At 57.4% G+C, this 23,394-nt stretch overlaps 2 protein-coding genes across 2 annotated transcripts; one reads left to right on the top strand and one right to left on the bottom strand.

Moving 5' to 3' along the window:
• Positions 1-4,481: 4,481 nt before the first annotated feature.
• LOC34623954 lies at positions 4,482-14,490 on the top strand (the record flags this gene model as incomplete). The annotated part of the gene is made up of 6 exons (XM_026337732.1): positions 4,482-4,841; positions 4,938-5,774; positions 5,859-6,005; positions 6,147-9,206; positions 9,318-9,851; positions 14,440-14,490. Coding segments are annotated over exons 1-6 (4,989 nt in total), but the record flags the coding sequence as incomplete, so codon positions are not given.
• A 1,342-nt stretch (positions 14,491-15,832) lies between these two features.
• LOC34624457 (Holliday junction resolvase MOC1, chloroplastic) lies at positions 15,833-22,013 on the bottom strand. Its single transcript, XM_026337731.1, has 7 exons — positions 21,707-22,013; positions 20,328-20,439; positions 19,615-19,916; positions 19,398-19,504; positions 18,938-19,278; positions 16,231-16,354; positions 15,833-15,886 (listed from the first exon to the last, which is right to left on the bottom strand). The coding sequence occupies exons 1-7, from the start codon at positions 22,011-22,013 to the stop codon at positions 15,833-15,835; spliced, it is 1,347 nt and encodes a 448-aa protein (XP_026193516.1).
• Between the last annotated feature and the right edge of the window lie 1,381 nt (positions 22,014-23,394).

The raw sequence follows: 23,394 nt of genomic DNA, 5'->3' as shown, positions 1-23,394 counted from the left end.
TAATTTTCAAAGCTTGAAGACCTGAGCCTGTCGAAATTGACGCACATGCACGATCCAGTGAGCTAGCAGAGTAAGATCGGCACGCAGTGGCGAATTCCGTGGCCTTAAACATGCAGAAGATCACGGTTTTTTCGTCAGTAGAAAGTTTAAGTAATAATACATGAGGCTATTTACACTGCGGAAGTGTGACGGCCTTAACGGAAGAGTCGAAAATTATATTGTTTTTGGAGTTGTACCTACAAGTTTCCTGATTAACAGTATAGCTATTTTTATCATTTTCTAGGAAAGGTTGGGGATGTTCCGATTGATAAAGAATATTATCGGAGCTTTATTTGTTCAATAGCCACGGTTAGACAAGCTTGTGGGATTTACTAATCACATAGTGGCCTTTCGAACCCCAACTATACCCACAACAGGCGCCACAGCTCGTCAAGGTACCTACTCTGTCATTCTAGTACTTCATTCCACACGATTTCCGGACCCAACGGCAATCTTTCACCGAAAGTGCGCTTAACGATGAGTTTTAGGGCTGTTTTAAACCTCCTCACCCCGATGAAGTAGCATGGGTCCCGAATACACTACAAGTGGGCTTATAATGATCCAACGCCCCCAAAATACCTACTCAGCAAAAGCTTCCTAGAAACCTTTTGTTTTTTAGTAATCAATGCAAGTACTTTCCAATGGCACTACAGGAATAAAATATCTTTTCCACACTTTCACGTTCACTGGGACGGATGCAGCACGCGTGCACGTCAGATCTCATCACCCAAAGCAAGGATTTTAGTTACTAGAAACGAGAGTAATCTTCAGACGAAAAGCTAAATCAATATGAAATCAGAATTAAAGAACGATTCGGCCATAGAAGGTAACCTCTGCATGCACTGTTGTGTGCAGGCCAACTTGTGGTTTAGGTATGATAGCTTTGCCCTGTGGATGCCAGTGTCGCTTCAGGCACACATAGATAGCTGGGAAACAAGTATCTAGTTTTTAATCACTCTTCAAACCTGCAATTCAGTACGGCTGACTATCTGCGTAAAGATTAACTATGGGGAATTTCATGCAGCATATCAAAGTCAGGAATAATTCCCTTCACAATCAGTGTAGTCATGCAAAATCCATTTTAGCTAAAACAAAGGCGATCATGCGTCTGAAGCAAAATGCATGGGCTGAGAGCCCTGGTAGACTATGGCTGTGCAGGCCCCTAGTTTGTGTGGTCTTCGTGTTCAGAGAGCGCATTCAACTGTGAAAAACGCAGTTGCAGGCGCGATAGTAGAGTTAGCCCACTACAGCAGGGGCGGCTGTTCACGATGCTGGTAAGCCTGGGCGGAAAATCAAAAAGCCTTTACGATTCTTCTCGTCTCTTGTTTTCATTAATTGCCAAATGCCAACAGAATTTTTGTAACGCTCCATCTAAGTTATGCTTAAGGGGGCACGGAAAGTCCAGACCCAGTGTCAACTTGAAGCAAAAGTTCTTGAGCTTTCCTCCAAACTGGCCTCCTTTTCCCTGATTAGGCTATATAGAGCTCCGGTACGAGGGCAGGGGGACATCTACGGTGTGCGTGCGTGCGCGAAGCGTTCACAACTAGTTGCCTAGAGTATCTAGCGTTTCCACGCACACATCTGCGGCTTATTGTATTGAGAAAATGCTACCCTACAACAAATGACACATCGAAACAGCCCAACTGAACAGTCAGTTTTTTGCTAGTTCTTAATTAATATCACTGACGCAGTGCGTAATGCGTTGAGTCTGGCTTGGAGCGTCACGTTCGGGATCGGCACGCGGCAGTAGCATGTCCACGCTCCAAGTAAAAAGCCTAATCTAGATTTGCCAGGTCAGAAACCAGTCACTCAGTGGGAGCGCAAGGCAGCTATTGCGCAATCAACTCTGTTCTTCACTTGACCTCTTTTTGGCGACCCCTCACATTGTCACCCATGAAAGAAAGCAGACCACAGTCGAGAGCATGGCCACACAGCTACCTCCTTTTCTACTAAGCCCTTCCCATCTTTAATTTTTCTTCGACTTGGGGGCTCTGCTACTCGCCTTTTGTTCGGAGGCAGCGCCCCTAGTGGAGATGGCTGGGAGACAGCTGTCCTCCGCCATTGCATCAACGCAAAATTGGCGGGGCATCTGCGAAGACGCGAAATTGCGCCCAGCAGCCTATATACCCGACTTGACAGGTTCAGGATCAGGGTTGTAGTGCCTGGATGATATTTTCTGTACTAAAACAGGTAGCTTGGAGGACCTTCACGCAGTGTACAACTTTCTGTGATCTATTGTCTGGTCGTACTTTGCTGAGTTTTCTGCCTATGTGTGCTTCACTCCGTAAACTGATGTAACAGTGCAACGGCTGCACTCTAAATTCCCTTTTCTCTCAGCCTCAGTAGTGTGGCGCAGGGGTCGAATATGGAATTCAGGGAGCTGGAGCCACGAAAGCGACACGTTTTCCTGCCGAGGTCTGCAGATTGTGGTTATAAACAGGGGGGAACACCCATTTCATGGGCACCTTGGATACATTGTAGCCCTTCTCTTACCTTTTAAACCATTCATGTCATGTATTTCTTTGTCGAGGTGCTGCAAGCAGCGAGACGGACTCTGCCCTCCGGCGTGTGGTGCAGCACGAGGGGGCCATGATCTGCTTCTTCAGACACGGAATTGTATTTCATGTGCAGAGAAGACAGCCAATAGTAAAAGTAACGCAATTTAATGGCTGTTCACCCAGTAATTTGAGAGCTTCATTGACTAATGATGAGGCATCAGCTACCTGTGCTGCTCACGCCACCTCCCGTGCAGGATCTACGGAGATATCACCATGCACCACAAAAAATGGGATTTAGGCTCTCCATACACCAAATCCTTTTAGTTTTCACGTGAAAAATAAATTCATCCAAAGTAGAGTGGCGACCAAGACTGTGTCTATGACCGCATTTCCCAGGCGTATCTGCACCTTCGTGCTGCCCTCCACACAGTGTGTCTCTCCCGCAGTGCAGTTGGCGTCGTCGCTACACCAATTGAGAAAGGGATCAATGTGACCCATGCTGCACTCTCTTGTTTAGTGCTGCTCTAGTGTACCAGAAGTAAAGATTCCGCAGTCTAGAGCACTGCAGCAACTGCAGGCGCAGCGGCAACAGGGTCCCTGCACTCAGCAGCAGCCGCTCCTGCATGTACATCGTCATATGCCCGTCTCGGCGTGCACTTGTCTCTCTAGCTGATCAGTTGCACTGAGCGGGAGCACTTCCCTTCTCTGGTTTTCTTTTTTATGCTTGGCTTTGTGTGCCAAACGGCGGGACTCCTCCGTGCTTCTTTCCTTTCTTCCTCCATTAGGGTGCAAATCTTCCCAGGCGACTGTCTCCTCCGTCCGCTGCGCGGGAGGGTGTGCAGGTGCCTTTTTCTGCCAATGCGGTGCCGACGCTGCTACTGCGTAAACGGCATCAAAGTGGAACCAGACTCTTGTATTGTCGAGTGCTAAGTTTCAACTGCAGAAATAGGGGGGCTTTCGAGGAGCAGCACCACTTGCCCGCCTACAACGTGCCCCTTCGTCGCCCAGTGGGTCGTGCGCAAGCATCACCCGCAGTGTATGTATGCTTACTTGCGGTGTATCCAGAGACTCTGGTCGCCATTTACACAGTGCAGTCCCGTTCTTTGGCTGCTAAATTGTCGTAGCTCTAAGCTGTCACTATTTTTATGCTTTTCGTGGATATCGATCGCCGGAGCCATTCGTCGAGTCCTCCCCGGAGGGGATTTATGCTGAACAGCAGACGGCATGCAGCAAGCGAGGCAAGCGACACAAGGCTCCCTCCCCATCAGCATAAAAGGGCTTGCCTCCGCATAAATGCGCAGCTGGCCAAAGGCTTTCGCGCGCTGGACGTTTCTCTGTCCCCGAGGGGACACTACTGGGAAGTAGAGGGCTCCGAAAAGGCTCGAAGGGATGTGCAAAGGTAGCTCGTACATCTGGGTAGCAGACCTTGCAGGAACGATCCGAGGCGAAGACGAGGGTAGATCCTTCGCTTTGTTCTCCCGCCTCTTCAAGCAGGAGGGAAGTAGCTCTCCGCAGAGGGAACCGACGCACTGGCCCCAAACGGTCAATTTCTGTGGGATTTCGCGCCTTTGACAGGAGAAGGCCAGCCAGATACACCGCAGCGGCGTCAGCAGCCTCGGCTTTTTTCAGGATTCTGCTTGCTGTGCATGCACAGGCGTCACACCCCTCTTGCTGTGCTTCACCGTTTGTCCACACAGACACTGCTCCAAGAGCATGGAGCAGGGGATCTAGAGACGCCGCGGCGGGCAGAGCCGCCTTCTCTACTCGGAAAGTGTGCCTCACAACGCACGAGCAACAGCTTCAGCAGCACCGGAAGAGTGCTCGATCGCAGCTCAAGCCTGCGGCTGGGAGGAGGCGCAGCGCATCCTCTCGGCTCGCTCCTCGCGTGGAGCAACAGCCCATCCGAAGGACCCCCAACGATCCAGAATAGACGACTTTCTCGCCATGAAGGGCGACAGCAGGGAACGCCTGGCTCCTCCTTCAGCTGGGGAGCAATTATTGCCTGTGCAGGTGGTGGCAGGAAGGACTGCTGCACAGCAGCTCCCGCAAGCGACGTTGGAGCCCGCTAGGTGCGCCGATATGAGAAACTGCTCCAGGAGTCCAGACAGCAAAGATCCTTCGTACCCGCCTTCTGTAGCGCAACAGCTAAAGGCGTTGCTGCTGCCACCCCTATTTGGAGGACCCCGTTGCTGCAGCAGCTCTTCGTCTTCTGACTCGCCAGCAGTCTCGCCAGCGCTTGACGGAGGCTTTGTTCCTGCAGATCCGCAAGGCAGCCCGACGCTTCTGACGTCTAGCGTATCCTCTTTGCGGATTTCGCAGCAGCAGCAGCAGCCGTTCCTGCCGCCTCCAGCTGCGGGGGCAGAAGAAAAGCAGCAGCACGCGCAGGAAGGCCGTTCTGCAGCAGCAGCTGCTGCTGCTGCTGCAGTTGTTGCTGCCCAGTCCCTTGCCGGGAGGTTTCCCTCCGGGGGAACCGACACGCTTCCCGGTGCTCCACTCGAGAACTCTTTCCACGGATGCCAGCGCGCAGACAACGCTTCAGTCTTAGCAGCAACACGCAGAGCGGAGGGCGAGGACCCCCTTCCTGAGGCTGCAGTGCCTCTGAGTGGCTTGTCTCTTGAGCGGCTCATTCTCCCGATCCCATCGAATTTCGGCTCGCTTCTCGTCAGTCCTTCGCATGCTCACAAACCTCCAGGGGACCCCTCGACGAGAAGCAGTCCGGCTTTCGAGGAGGAGCAACACCCCCTGATGCAGCAGCAGCGGATCGGGGGACTGGAAGAAGAGGCTTCCGAAGCTCCTTGGCAGTTCGCCTCGCTGACGGCTTCCATAGACTCTGCAGCAGCCACTACTGCCAACGCGGCAGGCGCAGTTGATTCCTCAGAAGAGGCCCTCGAATACGAAGAGGAGCTGCAAGAAGCGCCTCACTGCGGGCAGCAAATGCAAGAGAAATTGTTGCAACATGGGGTTGTCTGCGGCAGCGTCAACAACAAGGGCCTCGTCAAGAAGGCGACTGCAGCTGCAGCACCGCGGAGTCTTCCGCGTGGACGAGGCAAAGCTGCAGGCGTTCCTAAGCACCCAGGGGGCCCCTCCAGGCATAGAGGAGGCCCCTTCTGCAGCCTGTGCTGCTCAGGGGACAAATTTATCTTCCTGTACGCTGCCGCAGCAGCAGACCGTGCCGTGTCGACGGGCGTCACTATTGTGACAGAGGACGCCGAAGCGCAAGACGCAGCAGCAGCGGAAGCCGCTGCTAAAGTGGCTGCAGGCGGCTTGCTCCCCAAGGATGCTCCTAGTCCCTTCATGTTGCTCGTTGCCGATCTCTTCCAGGAGGCGCAAACGCCAGACGCGTGTGCCTCCGAGCGCACTGCAGTCACAGAAGCAGAAGCTCGTCAGGAGGAGGAGCGCAACAACGAGGGCAACACGCTGCCTCAGACACCACAAGAACTTAGAGGCTCCCCTCAAAAGCCGCAGCAAGCGCTGCTGGAGAGCCAAGCGAGAGAGATACCGAAGGAGCAGGAGCAGCAAGACGAAAAAATGCAGCAGGAAGAGCAGCAGGAAGAGCAGCAGGAAGAGCAGCAGGAAGAGCAGGAGCAGCAACTTGATGAGAAAAAGCAGGAGCAGCAGCTGGAGCAGGAAGAGCAGCAGGAGGAGGAGCAGCAGAAGCGGCCTCAGCCTGACGAGGAGGAGGAGCAGCAGCAGCTACCAAGTGCAATCAAACAATGGACTTGTGAGAGTAGGGTAGGGGTTCCTGAAGGAGGTGTTGCGCCGTCTGATTCTTTGCAGCTGCTTGCTTGCGGCTTTCGCGCGCTGTCGCATTCTGGCACGAAAATGCCGGCAGCTGTTTGTCTCGCTGCACTGAGGCACCTTTGTACGCAAGTGTTTTTGGGCGCCACAACAATGGAAGGAGTCGCAGGCCTAAGGGACCTCATTGGAAGTCTCGCCTCCGATGACTCCCCCGTCAGGCAGAAGAAGGAGCAGCAGCTGGGGAGGAGCCAGACTGACAGGAGCTCTGCCCCTGCCCCTGCCTCTTCCTCTGCGCGGAAGGAAGCGTCGCTCGCGGGAGCACCTCAAGCAGCAGATGAAGAGGCGGAGTTTTTGCTGCGCGAGACTCCCTTGGAGTCCAATTCTTTGTATTTGCTGGCGGAGAAGGCCCCCAAGGTGTGCGGCGTCTCTCTAGACACGCAGAGGCTTTCGTTTCTGTCCTACTTTCAATGCCAACGGGCTGAGAGGAGAGTTCGCAGAGGCCTCTCCCCCTCAGGAAGAGGAAGGGGGCGCTGCAGCAAGCGCTTCTCGTTTTCGTCTCCCGCTGGATTCTGCAGAGCCTTTTGGCGCGCCGTTCTCTGGCGACGCGCACACGAGCTGCAGCGCTGTCTCGACATTCGAGTTGCAACTACGCACGCCGCGGCGAATGCAGCTGCCGCCTCTGCTTCGGCGGAAGGCGTCGTCGGAGCTTTCGCAGTGCCGCACGGACTGCGAAAGCTCCAGCAAACCGTTCGCGAGGCGTCGAGCAAGCCGGTCCCCCACGGCAGGGAACAGGAGGCCCCTACGGTGAGACGGGATTATGAGGAGAGGGAAGCCACTGCAAGCGCCTTCTTGCTCCAGCAGCAACGCCAGTCGGAGCAACTGCGCCAGCAGCAGCAAGAGGCCACACCAGCCGAGTCTGACATGCGAGGCTGCGCCAACACCGCTGCCAGCACGAGAAGTTTTGCGACGAATGCCGCCCCCCCCAAAGGAGCGCCTCCTAAGAAGTACGCGACCGCAGAGACGGCAGGAATGCTCTCAACGCTTGCCGTGGCTATCGCCAGCAGCTGGGGAGGCAAGTCAGGGCAGCAAAAGCCAAGGGAGCCCGAAGGAAGTGGAAAGACACACACAACAGGTGCAGTTCCGCGAGGCGGAGATCCTAGTCTCCACTCCGTCCTGCACGAAAAGTACTCCCCACGGCGTCTATCCTCCAGTCCCAGGCGGAGCTGCCCCGCAATGCCTGCAAGCGCCGAAGTGGCAGCAGCAAATGCACGCTCTGCCACGGCCGTTTCCAGCATCGAAAGCTTGCTGCTTCACACTCCTGCCGCTCTCTTGCCGTCGTCCATGTCTGCCTCAACACGGCCCTCCTCTGCCTCCAAGTTTCCTCGCTCTCCCGATCTGCATGGCAACGGCTCGCGGAGTATTGAGAGCTGCGCATTTTTCAGAGGAGAATGCGTGCAGCCTCCTGCTGCAGGCGGTGCGGCGGATGTCGCCCACCGTGTCTTGCCTCCCTTGCCCGTTGTTGCGGCTGCCGGAGATGCAAAGTGTGGAGGGCCTACACAGAGCGCTGGCTCTGCGCTCCCCAGCTCCACGGAGAGCATCTTGGAAGCCGTCCTGCGTCTCCCCAAGGTGCACGGCGTTTGCTTCGACAAGCAAAACTGCTCGTTCATGGCTCAGCTTCAGCACAAGGGCCGCAGACAGTGCAGACATTTCAAGGTGAAGAAGCACGGCAGCGTTCAGAAGGCATACAGCGAGGCCATCGCAAGCAGAAGGCAAATGGAAAGGGATGTGCATTCTGCCTGCAAAGGGGCGCCCGTCGACGTCCACGCTGGAGCCGTCGGGCGACATTTGCAGCTCAACGAAGCAACTGGCAAGGAGGCCTCCCCGCTCGACGCGCACGACGCACTGCAGGGAAAGAGGAGAGGCGGGCAGAAACAGCGGACGAGGAGCGAACCTTATGCACTGGAGCACAATGGGGAGCTTGGGGGGATGCACAGAGGAGGACGAGGCACTCAGCGGGATATATCGGGACCTCAGAGCCACACAGCGACTGTTGCAGCGGCGACTGCAGCGGCTGTCGTTGCTGCGGCTGCAGCCGAAAGAGGGCGCGCTGCGGCTGCGCTTGCAGCAGCTGCAGCGACGAATGGAAAGAGCGCCTTCGGAAGCTCTCACTCCGCAGCGAAGAGGCTGCACAGCGACGGGAGGGTGCCTCCTCCTCTTCCTCCTCCTGCTGCGGCTGCTGCTCTTACTGCTACTGCTGCCGCTGAGGCGCTTGCAGGAGTCGGAGACGGCGAGCAGCTGCCGCATCTTCAGCGGATGCAACAGCTAGGAGCTTTGCTGCTGCGAGGGCCTCTTGGCAGAGCTCTGGGGGGGGTGTCAGAGTTGTCTCAACGCCTCTCGATGGCTCCTGCAAACCCTCTCTCCAGCAGCAGCAACAGCTGTGCTCCAGTCTCAGCGAGCGAGAGCGAGGCCAAGGAGGACTCCCATGCGCGGCTTCAAAGAAGGGCGGAAGCGGCGCTGCTGTCGCTTCATTCTTCTTCTGCAGAAGCAGGCGAGGGCCGCTACGAGGATTTGATCGCGGCAGCTGCTGCTGCTGGTGCTGCTTGTGGAGGGTCTTCATCGCGCTCGCCGCTTTCAGAGGCAGCAAGAGGAAATCGATTTCTGACGGGCGCTAAGGCTGCGTCTTGCGTCTCACTGGAGAGCCGCGAGCACATGGATGCCCTCCTGCACGCCGTGTCTGCTGCTGACACAGCTGCCAACGCGAAGGGGAGTGCACTAGGCTCCTCAGGAAAGGGAGTGACGGCTCCTGCAGCGCTCCCGTTGAGGGCTGCAAGCCATGCGGCAGAAGGCCTCCATCCGCCGTCTCGCGTGCAGCTCGACCAGGGGAGGCGGGCTGAAATCAAAGAAGGGATCCTGGAAGCAAAGAGGCGTCGCGTGGCTGCTGCTGACTCTGCTCAACAGGACTGCAGCAGCTCCCTTGGGGAGTCGCAGCTGGATGGCTTAGCTCCAGAGCAGCATCCTGCACTGCAGCGGCAGTGTGTGCCTCCCGCTGCTGCTGCAGCTGGCCCAGCCTCGCTGCGATGCGCGTTAGACGCGCAACAGCATGGACGCATGCAGCAGCCGTTGCAGCAACAGCAGCAGACGGGCGTGCCATCCCTCCTGGAGCTCGCCTCTCTACTAGCCAGCGGATCTGAGCAGCAGAAACAGCTGCTTCTCCTATTGGCAGAGACCGTCGCAGCAGCGACCAGGAGCCTAAGGCCCAGCGGCAGCGCCAACGGCGGCTCCGCGCAGAAAGAGTCTCGTGCACTATCTGACGGAGCGTCTTTCGCAAGGCTAGAGAAGCCGACTGCTGGTGAGCTGAGCAGCCGACCTGAGCAGCCACTTGCTGCTCCGATAGGCGTGCCTTCAATGCCCACTCCAAAGGGGGCAGTGGCAGCGGCAGAAGACGCGGTGGCTAGCCAGCTAGCCGCGGCCAGGGGTCCCTCGCTCGTACGATCCACGGCAGCTGCCTCCCCCCAGCCGAAGGCGCAAGCAGATCCTCCCCTATGGGGCCCCTTGCTGCAGCTTCTGCAGCAACAAGTGTCGAGCGAAGACACCCAGCATCTGCACCAGAGAAACAACCCCTTACCAGCGGCGAATCCCCACTCCTGGCGAGCCGCTTCAGTCAGCATGGACTACCGAGGGAACTTACCAGCAGCAGCACTCGCAACCGACACAGGGCGTGCTGCTTTGAGTGCTGCTGCTGCCGATTCAGTGGGATTACCTGTGTCTAAGAGTGGCAAAACAGAACAGTCTCCAGAAGAAGAATGAAAGAGGGAGGGGATAGTCGTGACCCGCAAGAGAAAAGCACGCCTGTGGGAAGAAGATCTTCAGCGCCTCATTTTTTGACGAGGCGCGTGCTACGCGCTCATTCCGCTGAGGTCTCTCTTTAATGTCAAATTTACATTTTTCGCCCTTTTGCTGCGGTACAGCTCGAGGATTCCAGAGGCCCCTTAATGGGCCCCCTCGTGCAGCATGTTGTTTTCATTGGGGGCTTGTCGGCTCCTATTAGTGTTTATATATCTATACAGGGAAGTTTGCAGCCGCCACTGACGGCGCAAAATTATATAGCACCATCACCACCACGCTTGGCTCTACCAAGACGCTTTCGAAAGTAGGAATTAGAGCTTCTCCAAGACGCCTGAATGGGAAAGTGCGAACCCCCAAAAGGGCGCGGAGGACCGTGTGGAGGCACCCGAGGGATGCCTTTAGAATTGACTGTTCTACTTGTATTTTTTCATCGTGGGAATGCCTGAGGGTGGAACCAACCTCATCTTTGGAGTTTTCTGACTGCCGCTGCTCCCGCGATAGAGGAGCTGCGTAGCAGCATTTGCAGTAAACTAATGATCCGCAAGGGGCCGCTGGACCTACAGGACCAGGGTGCTGCTCTTGTGGTGGCACCAAGGTGTGCACGCCGTGCCACAACCCCCATATTCATGAAGCTAGCTACCTGCCGCGGCAGCCTTGTCAGCAAGACACGCTGACTCACTGTACCGGCAGCAGCAGTAGAGAAGGCGCGCTGGACGGCTCACTAGAAGGGGCCCGATCCGAGTGCAGCCATACCGGCAGTTTCAAGGCATTGACGCAACTCGTCGCTGTGGCATTCAGCAGCGAACCGTGCGGCAGCAGCGCAACGTTGAGCTGCGTGATGGTGCTGTGAGGCACCCGCAGCAGGAGATGCAAAGTCTGCACTCCGAGCGCATGCAGCTCCTAAATTGCAGCAGCACTAGCCGCCGAGTCTTCTTTATTTTTATTTTATGGACGGCCTAGAACCCTCTACGGGGTACCATGTTTTGCCGGCCGCAACACATATTCGAGTCTTTGAGAGATTATTGCGGGAGTGTGTGTAGGATGTATTTCGCAGGCAGCCAGACACGCGCAGAGATCGGCGCTTGCCTGCTAAAGTCTGCCTATAAAGTGTTTTAATTTGTCCGAGGGGGGATTTGAAAGAAACTCGAGCTCGTGCAATTCCACATGCGGTGCAGGGTCATAGCAAGCGCCGTGCACCGAGCATCAAAAGGCTTTTCTATAAACAGGAAAAAACGTCGATTTGCATAGGTTAGACAAACTTATGGTCAGGTCGTTGACGGTGGCACAATTGATGCGCACATCAAATACCTGCGGAGCCTTATACAGATGAGCGCACCACCAGCCTGCTGTCCTAAGGGTTAAATAGCATACACATTTGGCAATTTCCTTTCTCAAGGCGTTCCTGCAGACACAGTAGTAGTCGAAGGCTTGCTTGCTGGGGGCTGTGAGACATGGCATGGCATGTGAGTGTCCGACGATGAGTGCGCCAGCCAATCACGTCTCTTAAATGCACAGAGCTTCTTCTATGGGTGGTTCGAACATCTCAGAGTGTACCGCGCAGCAGTTTGCGGCAGTAGCAGGCCTGTCGAAAATCCACCTCTGCGTGCCGCCTCTCCTGCAACATATGCTCCTGGGGTATTTTGTACTAGGTGGGAAAGCTGGATTGTAAGGGAGAATCTGCACGTCCCAATACTAGGAAGGAGCTGGCTAGCCGTCTGATACAGCCAGCGGAGTATGGCTTCCACACTAGCACCCTCTAACGCGTGGCTCGCCAAGGCCAGTGGCGTGTAAAAAACGTAAAGCAGGAGGTGGCAGCTGCCAGGACCGCATGGGAAGTCGATCCGCTGTCGCTGGCGTTGCTGCTTTTCCTCGTGCACCAACACCCTCTACGGAAGATGGGAGCAGGACTGTGCACATAAGGAAGCCTCAAGGGTCAACAAAAATTTGAGAAGCGCGCGGTTCTGCTGCTGCGGCAACTGCCAGCACTGGTGCCCCCCTGCGCTTCGATTACGCTGGGAAGAGCATCAACTCGGCAGCCGCAGCAGCAACTGCAGCTGCCACTGCAACTGAGGAATGCCCTTTATGTCCTCCAGGCTTGCGCTTCCTTTTTTGAGAAGCCTCAGTGCAGATGTCTCCCTCAGAATCCGAAAGGCTGCTGCTGCTGCTGCTGCTCAGAGCCTCTTCCTCCTCCTGCAACAGCAGCCAGTGAGAACTGCCGCGTGCTTCTGGAGGCGTTGAAGCGCCTTTCGCCTCTGTGCGAGCTGGGGGAGAATCCGCACCAAAGAAGCTCTTCAGACGAAGCCACCACAGCGACGACGTCTGACTCCCTGCTGTTGCTGTGAATGTTCGCGTAGGGGCCGTCCAGGCCGTCTGCACGCTTGGCAAGTCTGCAGCTACAGCAGCAGCTGCTGCAGCTTGGAGGAGCCGCTGCTGCTGCAGCAGGTAGAGCTGACGCGCTCGGCCTTTCTCTATGGGAAACAGCGGCTGCAGCACCGACATCGAGGCTTGCAGCGAGCAGCCACTACTGTCACAGTTCGTAGGCCTTGTATCGCTACGCTTTCTAGCCTTAACCCCCCCCGCAGCAGCAGCAAACGCGACAGATCGCACTTCCTCGTGAACCTGCGGTCCTAGGAAGAAGCAAACGGCCCCTGCCTCCATACTCAATGTGTCTCTCACGACAAGTCTACTGCCAGAAGCGCTGCTACTGCTGCTGCTGCTGCTGCGCTTTGCCTCCAGCGTAGCCTGGGTCCTCCTAATAAACTGAAGGAACGCGCTGCGGTCGGCTGCTGCAGCAAAGAAGAGCCTCAAGGGGGCCCTCACGCCGTCGCGAAAGAACTGCACAAGACGCAAACAAGCGCATGCAACGGCACTCGCTCTATATTCAGGTGTTTTCTGCACACCTCGAAACGGCGAGCAGCGGCTGTGCATCAGCAACAGCAGTCGTAAGCATGCAGCAGCTGCGCAGGAAAGCTGCACAACCAAGAAGGAGCCACGTAGCAGGAGGGCCAGCAGCAAGAATACAGCCAAGGCAAGGCATACAAAAGTGAGTTGCTGCATCCTAGACACCCCGGGGAAGAGCCGCCGCAGCTCCTCCTCGTTCTCCAGTGTATCATCCTGGCAGCAGCCGCGATGCCCCTCTTGCTGGCAGTGCCATCTGCTCCCACGGCTGCCTCCGTTGCGCTTGTGGGGGGGGGGTGCAACGGCTCGTCTGGGTGCTCGAATGCAGCAAAACTCGGTGAGGGGGAGGCGTGTCTCTGCGACGGCGCTGCCGCTGCTGTCTTGCACTCGCAGATAGAGACTGCTCCCCCGAATTTCGCAGATTTCGCGCTTCAAGAGGCAGTAAGGTCCCTGCTGAGACAGCAGCTCGCAACCAGAGGGCCTCTTCGGAGACAGCTGTTGCTGCTCTAAATCCACCAGTGACCATGGGTGTTCGAAAAACGTCGTCTTGGGTGATGCTGCAAGCACAGGAGTTTCTGCTGCCGCTGCCTCTGGCACACACATGCCGCCGCTCTGTGCCTGTTGCTGCTGCATCTGTTGCTGCTGCTGCATCTGCTGCTGCTGCATCTGTTGCTGCATCTGCTGCTGCTGCTGCTGCATCTGTTGCTGCTGCTGCATCTGCTGCTGCACCTGTTGCTGCTGCTGCTGCTGTGCTGCTAGAAGCACCGTGCCACAGCCTGGAGGGAGTACCCCACACCGCCACACAAGACTCTTGAAGCTCGCGTTGTCGTCCTGCTGCTGCGGCTCGGGGTGGAGATGCTGGCGTCTTGGTCGAGTCTGCAGTTGCCGTAAGGCCGTTTGCTGCAGCCTCTGACAAACAGCAGCAAGCAGCAGCAGCTGCTGCTGCGGCGAGATATCCACGCGGAGCGCTGCGAAGCCAGCAGCAAGTCTGCAAGCCGTCGAGACAACCCTTCCCACTGCAGCAGCGGCGGCGTCGCTTGGTGCAGCAGCAGCAGCAGAGGCAGAAGCAGCACCAATGTTGGCGAGACAGTCGACGAGCTGCAGCAGTCGGTCCTGGCGGGAAGCAGCGGGGGCTATGAGAAACTGCTGCAGCAGATGCAGCAGCAGCAGGTGATGCCCAAGGGTCCTTGCTGCGGCTGCTGCTGCGCTTTGCTGCTGTCGCTCAGGTGCTGCTTCATGGGATTCAACAAAGGGAGCAAACGCCTTAAAGAAAAGCCCACTGTCTCGCTGCAGCTGCGACAAGAGGCTGCACACGAACGTCTCGCGGCGATGCCTGGGGTTGCACACACAGCAGCAGCAACAGAAGCAGCAACACCCCCATCACGAAGCGCTGATATCCCCTGCACGAGAATGCGAGCAGCAGCAGCAACAGAAGCAGTGGCAGCAACAGAAGCGGCAGCAACAGCAGCACGAGCAGCACCACAAGCAGCATCACAAGCAGCAGCGACATCTGAGACGCTGCACGCGCATGATGAACAGCATCAGCGAGAATATCGCCACCCCCCAGTACCTCCGATTTGGCTTTGTCTTCCAAATGCAACGCATGTAGCAGTGAAACGCCTTTCGCATGATTCCAGCGAGTGCAGCTGCTGCTGCTGCAGGCAGCAGGCGCAGATGCACCTGCAGCAGCAGACCGCCTTCTGGAGCGACCAACAGTCTCAAGGCTTCTTTCAGATCGACATCCAGAATACTTGATCTGCGACAGAAAAGCCACAGCAGCAAGCCCTTCGGCGTGACAAAAGACGTAATATACCGCCATTAGAAGCGACGCTGCATGCTGGAAATCGGCAGCAGCAGCAGCTCCTACGCACTGCTTATTGAGAGTCTCCTCGAAAGGTCTTGCAGCTGCAGCACTTATTTTTCTTTGCAACCGTCTCAGGAAGCTAGCGCAGACAACAGCCTCCCCCGCACAGCCAACGCTAAGCCCCTCGCGAAGTGCTGCTGCCTGTTGCTGCAGAAAGCGCTGCTCCTTTCGCACGAGGTGTCTTTCTGCTGCTGCTGCTGCCGCGCCTGGGGAGGCTGCGTTTGCAGCAGCGGCTGCGTGCAAGCCTCCGGAGCGAGCAGACAGACCGCTGTGCTCCGCGAAATGCTTTTCCCCCCACACCAGAGAAGAGCAGTCAGCAGACAGAGGCGCCACGTCTGCCGGAGACACTGCAGATGCTGCTCCTACTTTAGAGCAAGGTGAGCTGCCGCTGTGATTGCTGTTGTTGCTGGTGCTGCTGGTGTTGCTGCTGCTGGTGCTGCTGCTGCACCCCAGCTGCCCATCCGTCGTCGGTGTTGCCTTCGGAGTGTACAGACGCCCCGGCACGCGAACGCTCAGCTGCTGCAGACTCGAAAGGCGTCCACGCACTGAGGATAGCAATTCATGCCACCGAGTACTTTGCTGCTGCTGCTGCTGCTGCTGTTGTTGTTGCGGCTGCTGTTTCTCGGCAGCAGCTGGAGCCTGCTCTCGCTGCAGCTGCCCTGCGCCAGCTTCTCTGGGTTGGAGCTGCCCAAGCTTTGGACTGCATGCGTTTCGGATCGGGAGTTCTTGGTCGCATGCAGCAAGGGCACGCAGTGCATGATGGCTGCTGCTGCTGCAGCGGCTGCTGCAGCTGCTGCTCTTGGGCAGCAGCTGCGGTAGCACCGACTGCGTTGCTCCAGCCCGCTTCAAGGCGTTTTCGATTTGCATGCACAGCAGCAGTAACAACGTAGCGTCGTTGGCTCCAGCGCAGAGCACGTCCAAAGCAGAAGCCTCCAAGAAAACTCGCGAATCAATGCTCTGATCCTGCACCCACTGCGGGAAGTGCAGGAGTTCGTCGAGCTGTCTGCGCCAGGGGAATGAGCCCTTTGGCAGAGGCTTCAATTTGTAGAGAGCGCCAAGGAAGCAGAATGTGCTGCGTGTCGCTGCTGCAGTCACAGCAGCCGCAGCAGCTGCTGCTGCAGTTTGCATTGGACTGCCGCGGGAGGGGGCCCCCCTGGGGGGCTCCCCCAGCAGCGCGTCTTGCTGCCTCTCTGCAGCCGCAGCGGAGGCAGCTGCGGCTGCCACGGCTGTTGCTGCATGAAGCGCCATGATGCTGTCGAGTGCCTCGCTGCTGCTGCTGCTGCCTCCGCTTCTGTTGCTGCTGCTGCTGAAGTGGGCATCCAGCTGCAAGGCCCTAACAAACCGCGCATGCAACGCAGCGGCACCTGCAGCCTCCGCAACGGACAGAGCCACGACAGGCGAAGCTGCTGCTGCTGCAGCTGCTGCAGACGCATCGCGGTCGGATGCCACGGCAGTGGCAGACGAGCTTTGCCTGTGAAGAGCCTTCACTGTGGAACGCAGTGCAGCCTTGAACACCTGGAGCAGCTGCAGCGGGAGTGCCTCGACTTGGAATTCGACGGCATGCTGCAACAGCGGAGAAAGGAGGCGCTGCAAAGCCTCTGCTACGCCTGAAGAGAGACACGAGGCAGGAGCAGCCTCAGCGGCAGCAGCAGATCGTTGCTGCTTCTGGCGGTGGCGTCCCTCGAACCTTTCGTGCGCTTCCTTGAATCGCAGCAGCAACGGCAGCTGCTGTCGTTGCAGCCGCTGCAGCAGCTGCTGTAGCTCCGCCCTGCACGCACGGAACCGAGGCATAGGCTGCGGTTGCAGGCTGGACGGTGCTGACCAAAAGAGGGAAAGCGACGAAAGAAGGCGGTGCAAAAGAACAACGAAGGAAAGTAGCAAGCAGGAGTGCGTGGTGCCCCCTTTTTAGGCATTAAAGGGCATGCACAAAGCAAGCGCTCTATGTATATATATATATCTCTCTATACCTATGTGTCAATATGTATGTATGTACACATAAAGACGCCAATCGACAGCAGAGTGCGATGAAGTACAGCAGAGTTACACAGCCGTAGAGGCTATACGGAAAGTGTCGGAAGACGCACATGAGGCGCTGCTGCGCTGATGAGGCGAAGAGGCAGCTAAGGCTTTGTAGAGCGGTGTTTAGAGTCGGATACTCCGCAGAATTCAGTTTCAGCAGCAGACGTTGCTTCCCCAAGGCAGAAAGCAGGCCCTACACACACGCACACCCAGGAAGAGGCAAACACAGGAGGCATGACGACCACTAGCTCACGCTCACGTGACGCTGTATATATATTTATATATGGAAAAAAGCCCTCTGCATCAGCGAGAGGAGAAGCAACCACAGTGCAGCGGACTGGCAAGTGTCTGCTGCCTGTGCAGTATAATACTCGTCTAGCTAGCACACAAGGCAGTACAGCGGTTCTGAAGCGGAGGCGGAGGCAGCAAAAGCACGGCTGCAGACAAAAGAGGAGGTTCCACTGCGTAGTCAAGGCTGAGCCACAGATGCTGTCAGTGCGGGGGAGGTGTTGCCAGGGTTGGTTGGGAGAGATCCTCACAAGAAGCGCTTCTGAGCTTGGCGGAGTGGCAGCAGTTGCAAAAATCCCAGACACGAGAGAGAGCACCTGCAGGCCGTATGCAGCAACGAAACAACGGCAAAAAAAACCGCAGGAATGCGTGTTTGCAAAAGTATCAGCACGCCCAGCGTCTCCTCCTCTATTCAGTCCACACAAAATAGTGCGGCAGCAACAGCTCGAGCAGCAGCAAGCGATTGTGATCGTGGAGCTGCCTACAGAACCCCCAAACAAGGCAGCGAGGAGGCTCCACGCACAGCATGAAGAGCGGCAGCTCGAAGGAACGAGCAGCAGAAATGGCAGAATCGCGCTTTCTCCCCCTTTTCTTTTCTGCCCTTTCCCTGTATCCTCCTACCGGCCAGAGAATGTGACTGCACTGCATGGCTGCATGCTCTTTGCGCGAACGAGCTTCCTGCCGCTTCAGCAGCAGGAGTCTGCTTTCCGCCGCCTTTAGCCGCTGCAGCTGCTGCTCGCGCGCATTCTGCTGCTGCCGCAGCAGAGACAGCAAGTCTTCGAAATAGTCTGCTGGCATGTGTTCTGCAGCTTCACCGCTTGTCGCCTCTCCACGCCTTCTGGCCCCCTTTCTGCGGGTGCAAGCCATGCTTTCCAAAGCCGCAGAATCGGCTGCTGTCTCTTGCAGAAGCAGCAGCTCCTGCTGCTTGACGCAACAAACGCGATCCGTTTCCGCTATCGCCTGCCGCAGCTCAAGCAGCTGCATGCGCAGCTCCTGTCGCACTCGGTGTCGCTGCACGAGCTGCGCATGAACAGAGGCAGCCGCGGAGTTCAAGAAACGAGCAGCTGCCGCTGCTGCCGTATCCGCATTCGTCTCGCCAAGCGCATCGAACGCCTTCCCACCCCACACTAAAGGCACTCCATTGAGCACGAAAAAAGGCGTCCTCGAGATAGCGCTAGCGGCGTCTTCATAGCTCTGGATAATCTTCCAGTCACCTTGAGATACCCCCTCTTTTCCCGTAAAGCCTTGCGGCTGCCTCCTCCTGCAGCTACAGGGGGAGCCACCTCCGCATACACTACATGCATTCTCACGCAGCAGCTCCCTTACGGACACAGAACGCGCAGAAGCTCCAGACGCAGCTGCAACAGATGCCTCCCCCCCAGCAGCAACAGAACCAGGAGCAGCATTCACCAGTAGAGCTGCTCTCGCCAATTCGTGAACATTCATATAATCTCGCGGAAACTCCGGAAAGCTCAAAGAAAGCTGCTGCTGCCTTTGCTGCTGTGGCTGTGACTGCTGCTGCCTTTGCTGCTGTGGCTGTGACTGCTGCTGCCTTTGCTGCTGTGGCTGTGACTGCTGCTGCCTTTGCTGCTGTGGCTGTGACTGCTGCTGCCTTTGCTGCTGTGGCTGCCTCTGTGTTGGGGAGGATAAGAGCTGTGGCTGCAGTTCTGTCAGGCACTGCTGTTGCCTAGAGGGCGCATCATCAGATCGAAAGGAACGCGTGGGATGCTTTAACCGGCCGTTGTACTGCTGCTGCTGCTGTGGCTGCTGCTGCTGCTGCTGTGAGCTTCCTAGGGGTGTTTCTACAGCAGCAGCAGCAGCAGCAGCAACTGGCGTGGTAGCTGCCGTTGCGACGGCTCCGATGCTAAGCTCGAGTATCATGTGGCGTTCGGTGATCGTGCTTTTCTGCGATGGCAGATTTACGCTACAAGTGCCAGCCGAAAGAGAATGAGGCACAGCAATAGCGCCTTCTTTAGCTGCTGTCAATGAAGCTTCTAACGAGCCTGCTGCTGACCGTGCAATACCAGCAGCAGATGCTGTTGCACCCTCTGCTCCACTAGAGGCACCATCGCTCTGCCTTCTTGCACTCTTGCAGCGGCGTCTGTCAGCAGCAGACAGCGCAATATGCGTCGTAGAACCCGGTACTGATCTGCTGCGGCTACATGATGGCGTGTACGTCATGCTGCTGCAGTTGCAGTTGCTAATGCAGTTGCTGTTGCAGTCGATGCTGCAGCTGCAGTTGCTGCTGCAGTTGTTGCTGTTGTTGTTGCAGTTTTTGCTGCAGTTGCAGTTGCAATTGCAATTGCAGCTGCAGCTAAGGGGGGTAACGGACTGCCGCCTCTGTTGCGGCGGAGGGTGCTCTTGCTCTCGTGAATTCTCCAGTTTGGAGGATGGTGGCTCCAGACGTACGTGGCATTGTTCAACTGTTTTCTGTTTTTGCTCTCCTAAGTGCCGCTGCTGCAGGGTGCAGCGCGCACGACGGCGCATGCGCGGCGGCATCGACACCCTGCGCAGGTGTATGTACAGCTCGGCAGACTGTTTCTGACGCAAGGCGCTGTCTGCTGCAGCTTCTTCTTGGGGTCTTTGTCGGGGGAGGGCTGAGGAATCCTCGAGAATGCACGGGAAAAGCGGCAAGACGCACTCGGAAGGCTTCCGCTTCCAGCACTTCCAGAGCTTCTGCTGATTCAGCAGCGGCCAGTCCTGTTGCTCTCTTCGACTGCCTGCATCTCCGAGGTAGCCGCTGCTGCTACACCGCTTGTAGGCACCGCAGCAGCTGGAGATCCATGCAGCAGAAGGCAAGCAATGCAAGGCGACTTCTCAGAGGCCTCTCATGTCGGAACCCCCTCTTATTCGTGGAATTCTTTGTAAAAATAGGCAGAACCGACAGAATAGTACGCCCTCTATCTGCCCACGCCAATGGGGCCCCCTTCTCCACGAGCAGGGAAGGGGGGCCCCAGGGGGCCCCTCCAGGGAACACCTATTGCTTGGGGAGATAGCGGAGAGCGAGGCTGCCTGGCTTTCCGCTATCTCCCGAATCCCTCACTCTTCTCGCTGCACCTCTTTATGGCGCAGCTCCTCGATTTGTCAGTGCAGCGCTGTGCGTTCAAGAGCCAACTACCCCCCCGTCCACGAGATACACTGGGACGCATGCGTCTGAAATGACTTCTAAACCCCCCTCTGTGCCTTCCTGAAGAGCACTTGACCACGGCTCTCTGCACCCGAGAGGCCGGAGGGCCTCCCCGCACAAGCCTACGCAGTGAATCGGGGAAGCCTATACAGTGCAGATCACGGATCGTCGTGGGAGTACTGGAAGTAACAGGAGTACCCCAAACGGTCTTCTAACGGAGCATGCTAAGGGGCAGGAACGAGCTGTGGTATCTGACCCTGCAAGGCTGCACAGATTATCCTGTAGGCGTCGGTCGAAATCCCGAGCAGATAGAAGAAGTAGCTTCCCTTTTATTGTGCGCGGATTTAAACGCCCTATACCGTAACAAGCTCCCTCTACAAACACCCCAACGTTCATTTAAACCTGAGCTGTGTAGGGTTGCTGCCACTACATGCTTGCACTGCTGCTGCTGAGGCGGCAACCCGTTGCGGCAACGGCAGCAGGCGCATTTTTTTGACACGGGGGAAAGGCAGCAGCATCTGTGCGCCTCCCCAGAAGGTCATCGGGTGTGCAGCTGCAGCAGCAACACCTGCTGCCACTGAAGCTGCTCAGTCTAGTGCGTAGTCGTCACGCGGTGTACCTGCACTGTGCGGCTGCCATTAGCGTTATGGGGGTTATTAGTCGTAACCTTACCACCAGCTGTGCTGCTGCTGCTGCCTGTTGCCAAGCGACTCCCCCCCTCCGGGATGCTGCTGTTGCTGCTGGAGAGGCTCTGACATCCACCGGTGCTTTGAATGCTGCTGCTGCTGCAGCCGCTGCCGCTGGCGTTCTTGCAGCTGCCAACGCCGCTGCACTTGCCACTAAGAGGGCGCACGCCGCTCGTGCCTTTGTGCGACTTCATTAGGGCCCCCTGGGGGGCCCTCTTGCTGCTCTGGCTCTCTCTTTCGCCTGCAAGTTTAGTGATGCGACGATGCTCAAGGCCTCTAAGGCCCCATCCTCGCCCCCTGTGGGGGGGGAGCTGTTGCTGCTGCGGGAGGTCCTCGATCCTGCGTTGCAGCAGCCGTCCTGTTGGCTCGGCGCCTACAGCTGCAGGTACGCCGAACAGCTCTGCAGCAGCAGCAGCGCGCTGCTGCTGCTGTCGCTGCTTAAACGGCTGCAGCCCCCATGATGCGCTGGTCGTTGGCAACGCTGTAAGACGGCGGGAGGCTGTGGCGACAAGGCCTTGTGCTGCCTCTGCAGCAGCCTGCGACTTCGGTGCTACCGATGACGGCGCTGCTGATTCTATAACTGGTTTAACTACTGCCCTAGCGTTTGCCGTGGTCGGTTTCACTATTGTTTCCCCTAACAATGCAGCCGAAACAGCAGCAGCAGCAGCAGCAGTAGTAGCAGTAGCACTGGTAGCAGCAGGGCCTCCTCCTCCTGCTGATCTCGCCGCTTGTTCGGCTGCTTCTTCCTTGGCTGTGCCTGCACTAGTCCCCGCTACGGACGCGTGTGAGGAAGCCGCTGAATCCTCAGCGGCTTCTGGGGGGGCTGTTGGATCTCTCGCAGATCTCACCGCTGCAGATGGATCGGCGAATGAGTCTGCTGCTGCCGCGTCGGGAGCTGTCCTTTCTGAGGCTCTTTCTGTGGCTTTCAGAGCTGCCACGGGGGTCTCCTGTGGCGTCCAGAAGGCAGGCGACACCTTTTCGCTGCGCAGGAACCCTCCGGGTGTATGCATAGGTTCGTTCGTCTTCACGACTTGCGCCAGATCGCCGCTGATGCTGTTCGGCCGCTTGCAGAAGCTGCTGCTGCCGCTGCTTATGCTGCTCGCATAGGCTGTTGCCTCGTCGCACGAGAGGTCCTGCAGCATGCCTGTGCTGACATTCCTTTTGTGACTACTCTCTCGCCCTTCCGCAGCGTCCGCTGCGTCTGCGGTTCGTGAAGCTGCAACTGCAAGCTCCTCTTCAGTCCCACTCGTGCTGTTGCTGAGGCTGTTGCTGTTGCTGCCCACCTGCTGCCCCCGCTGCTGCTCGTCGTTGCGGATGCGGCGCCTTCTCTTATTCGATTTGCTGCTGCAGCACTCCAGCCAGAGGGGTGGCGCTTGAGAGGAAGCGGTGGCAACAGGCAGGTCGAAACCCCCGACTCCCGCGTCATCAGCAGTATCCATACTCGACGAGCTTTCTTCCTGCACCGCCATCGCTTCCTGGTCCTCTTCCTGTTGTTGTTTCTGTTTCTGCTGCTGTTGCCGTTGTTGTGCTGCTGCTGCTGCTGCAACAACAGCAGCAGGACGGGATGGCGGTGTATCGACAGCAGGCAGGGGCGGAGATACAGCGCCATCCCGGCTGCGTGCTGAAGCGTCGCCACACGAGCCTCTTTTCCTGCAGCCAAACGTCTGACTGCGGCTGCTGCTGCGGCTATTGTTGCTGGTGCTGCGGCTGGTGCTGCAATATCCAGCGCTTACACTGAAGGTGCTGCTGCTGCTGCTGCATGCAGGCAGCACTCCCGTCTCTTGCCCTGTGGGGTCGCTTTCCGCGAAGCCCTCAACAGCAGCAGAAGCAGCAGCCACCTCCGCCACGGCGGCTGCTGCTTCTGCCGCTGCCGCTGCTGTAGGCTCTCCGTCGTGGCATTGCTCGCAAAGGCAGATCTTAGGGGTTCCCCCACTAGCCAACCGCCGAGATCGCCGCAGAGAGGTCGTCCCCGCTGAAGAGGGTAAGGCGTAGCACTCCGGAGCTGCTGCTGCAGCCGACGCTGCTGCAGCCGACGCTGCTGCAGCCGACGCTGCTGCAGCCTCAGGCTGCGAGAAGTCTTCTGCAACTGCGTCGGGGAGAGTGGAAAGATCCCGATGCCCCTCCGCAGATTTCTTGCTGCGTTGCGGTGTGTGGGCTGCGCGATGTTTAGCTGCTGCTGCAACAACAGCTGCCGCGGCAGCCGCAGCTGCAGCTACTGAGGGATCTGCTGCTTGTGCAGGGGATGGGGAAGGCTGGAAATGCGTCTCTTCGGAAGGCTCGAGGCTTTTCGCGCGTGACTTTGCCCCCTTCGAGTGAGAGCACGAAACCCCCGCGAGCAAATCCTCTAAGTCTGCTTTCTGCTGCCACAGGAGCTGCAGCTGTTGCTGCTGC

Source organism: Cyclospora cayetanensis, unplaced genomic scaffold (assembly GCF_002999335.1).
Source record: "Cyclospora cayetanensis isolate NF1_C8 unplaced genomic scaffold, CcayRef3 CcayRef3_contig_2, whole genome shotgun sequence".
Classification (NCBI taxonomy): domain Eukaryota; phylum Apicomplexa; class Conoidasida; order Eucoccidiorida; family Eimeriidae; genus Cyclospora; species Cyclospora cayetanensis.
This window is presented reverse-complemented; position numbering and strand designations above follow the sequence as displayed.

Coding starts and splice junctions, on each gene's coding strand:
- LOC34624457 (XM_026337731.1), bottom strand. CDS start 22,013: ATGCATACACCCGGAGGGTTCCTGCGCAGCGAAAAGGTGTCGCCTGCC. Junction 19,917..20,327: donor TCAGACGCATGCGTCCCAGT/GTATCTCGTGGA, acceptor GCTACCTCGGAG/ATGCAGGCAGTCGAAGAGAG. Junction 15,887..16,230: donor CAGGTGCCGCTGCGTTGCAT/GCGCGGTTTGTT, acceptor CCCCTGGCGCAG/ACAGCTCGACGAACTCCTGC.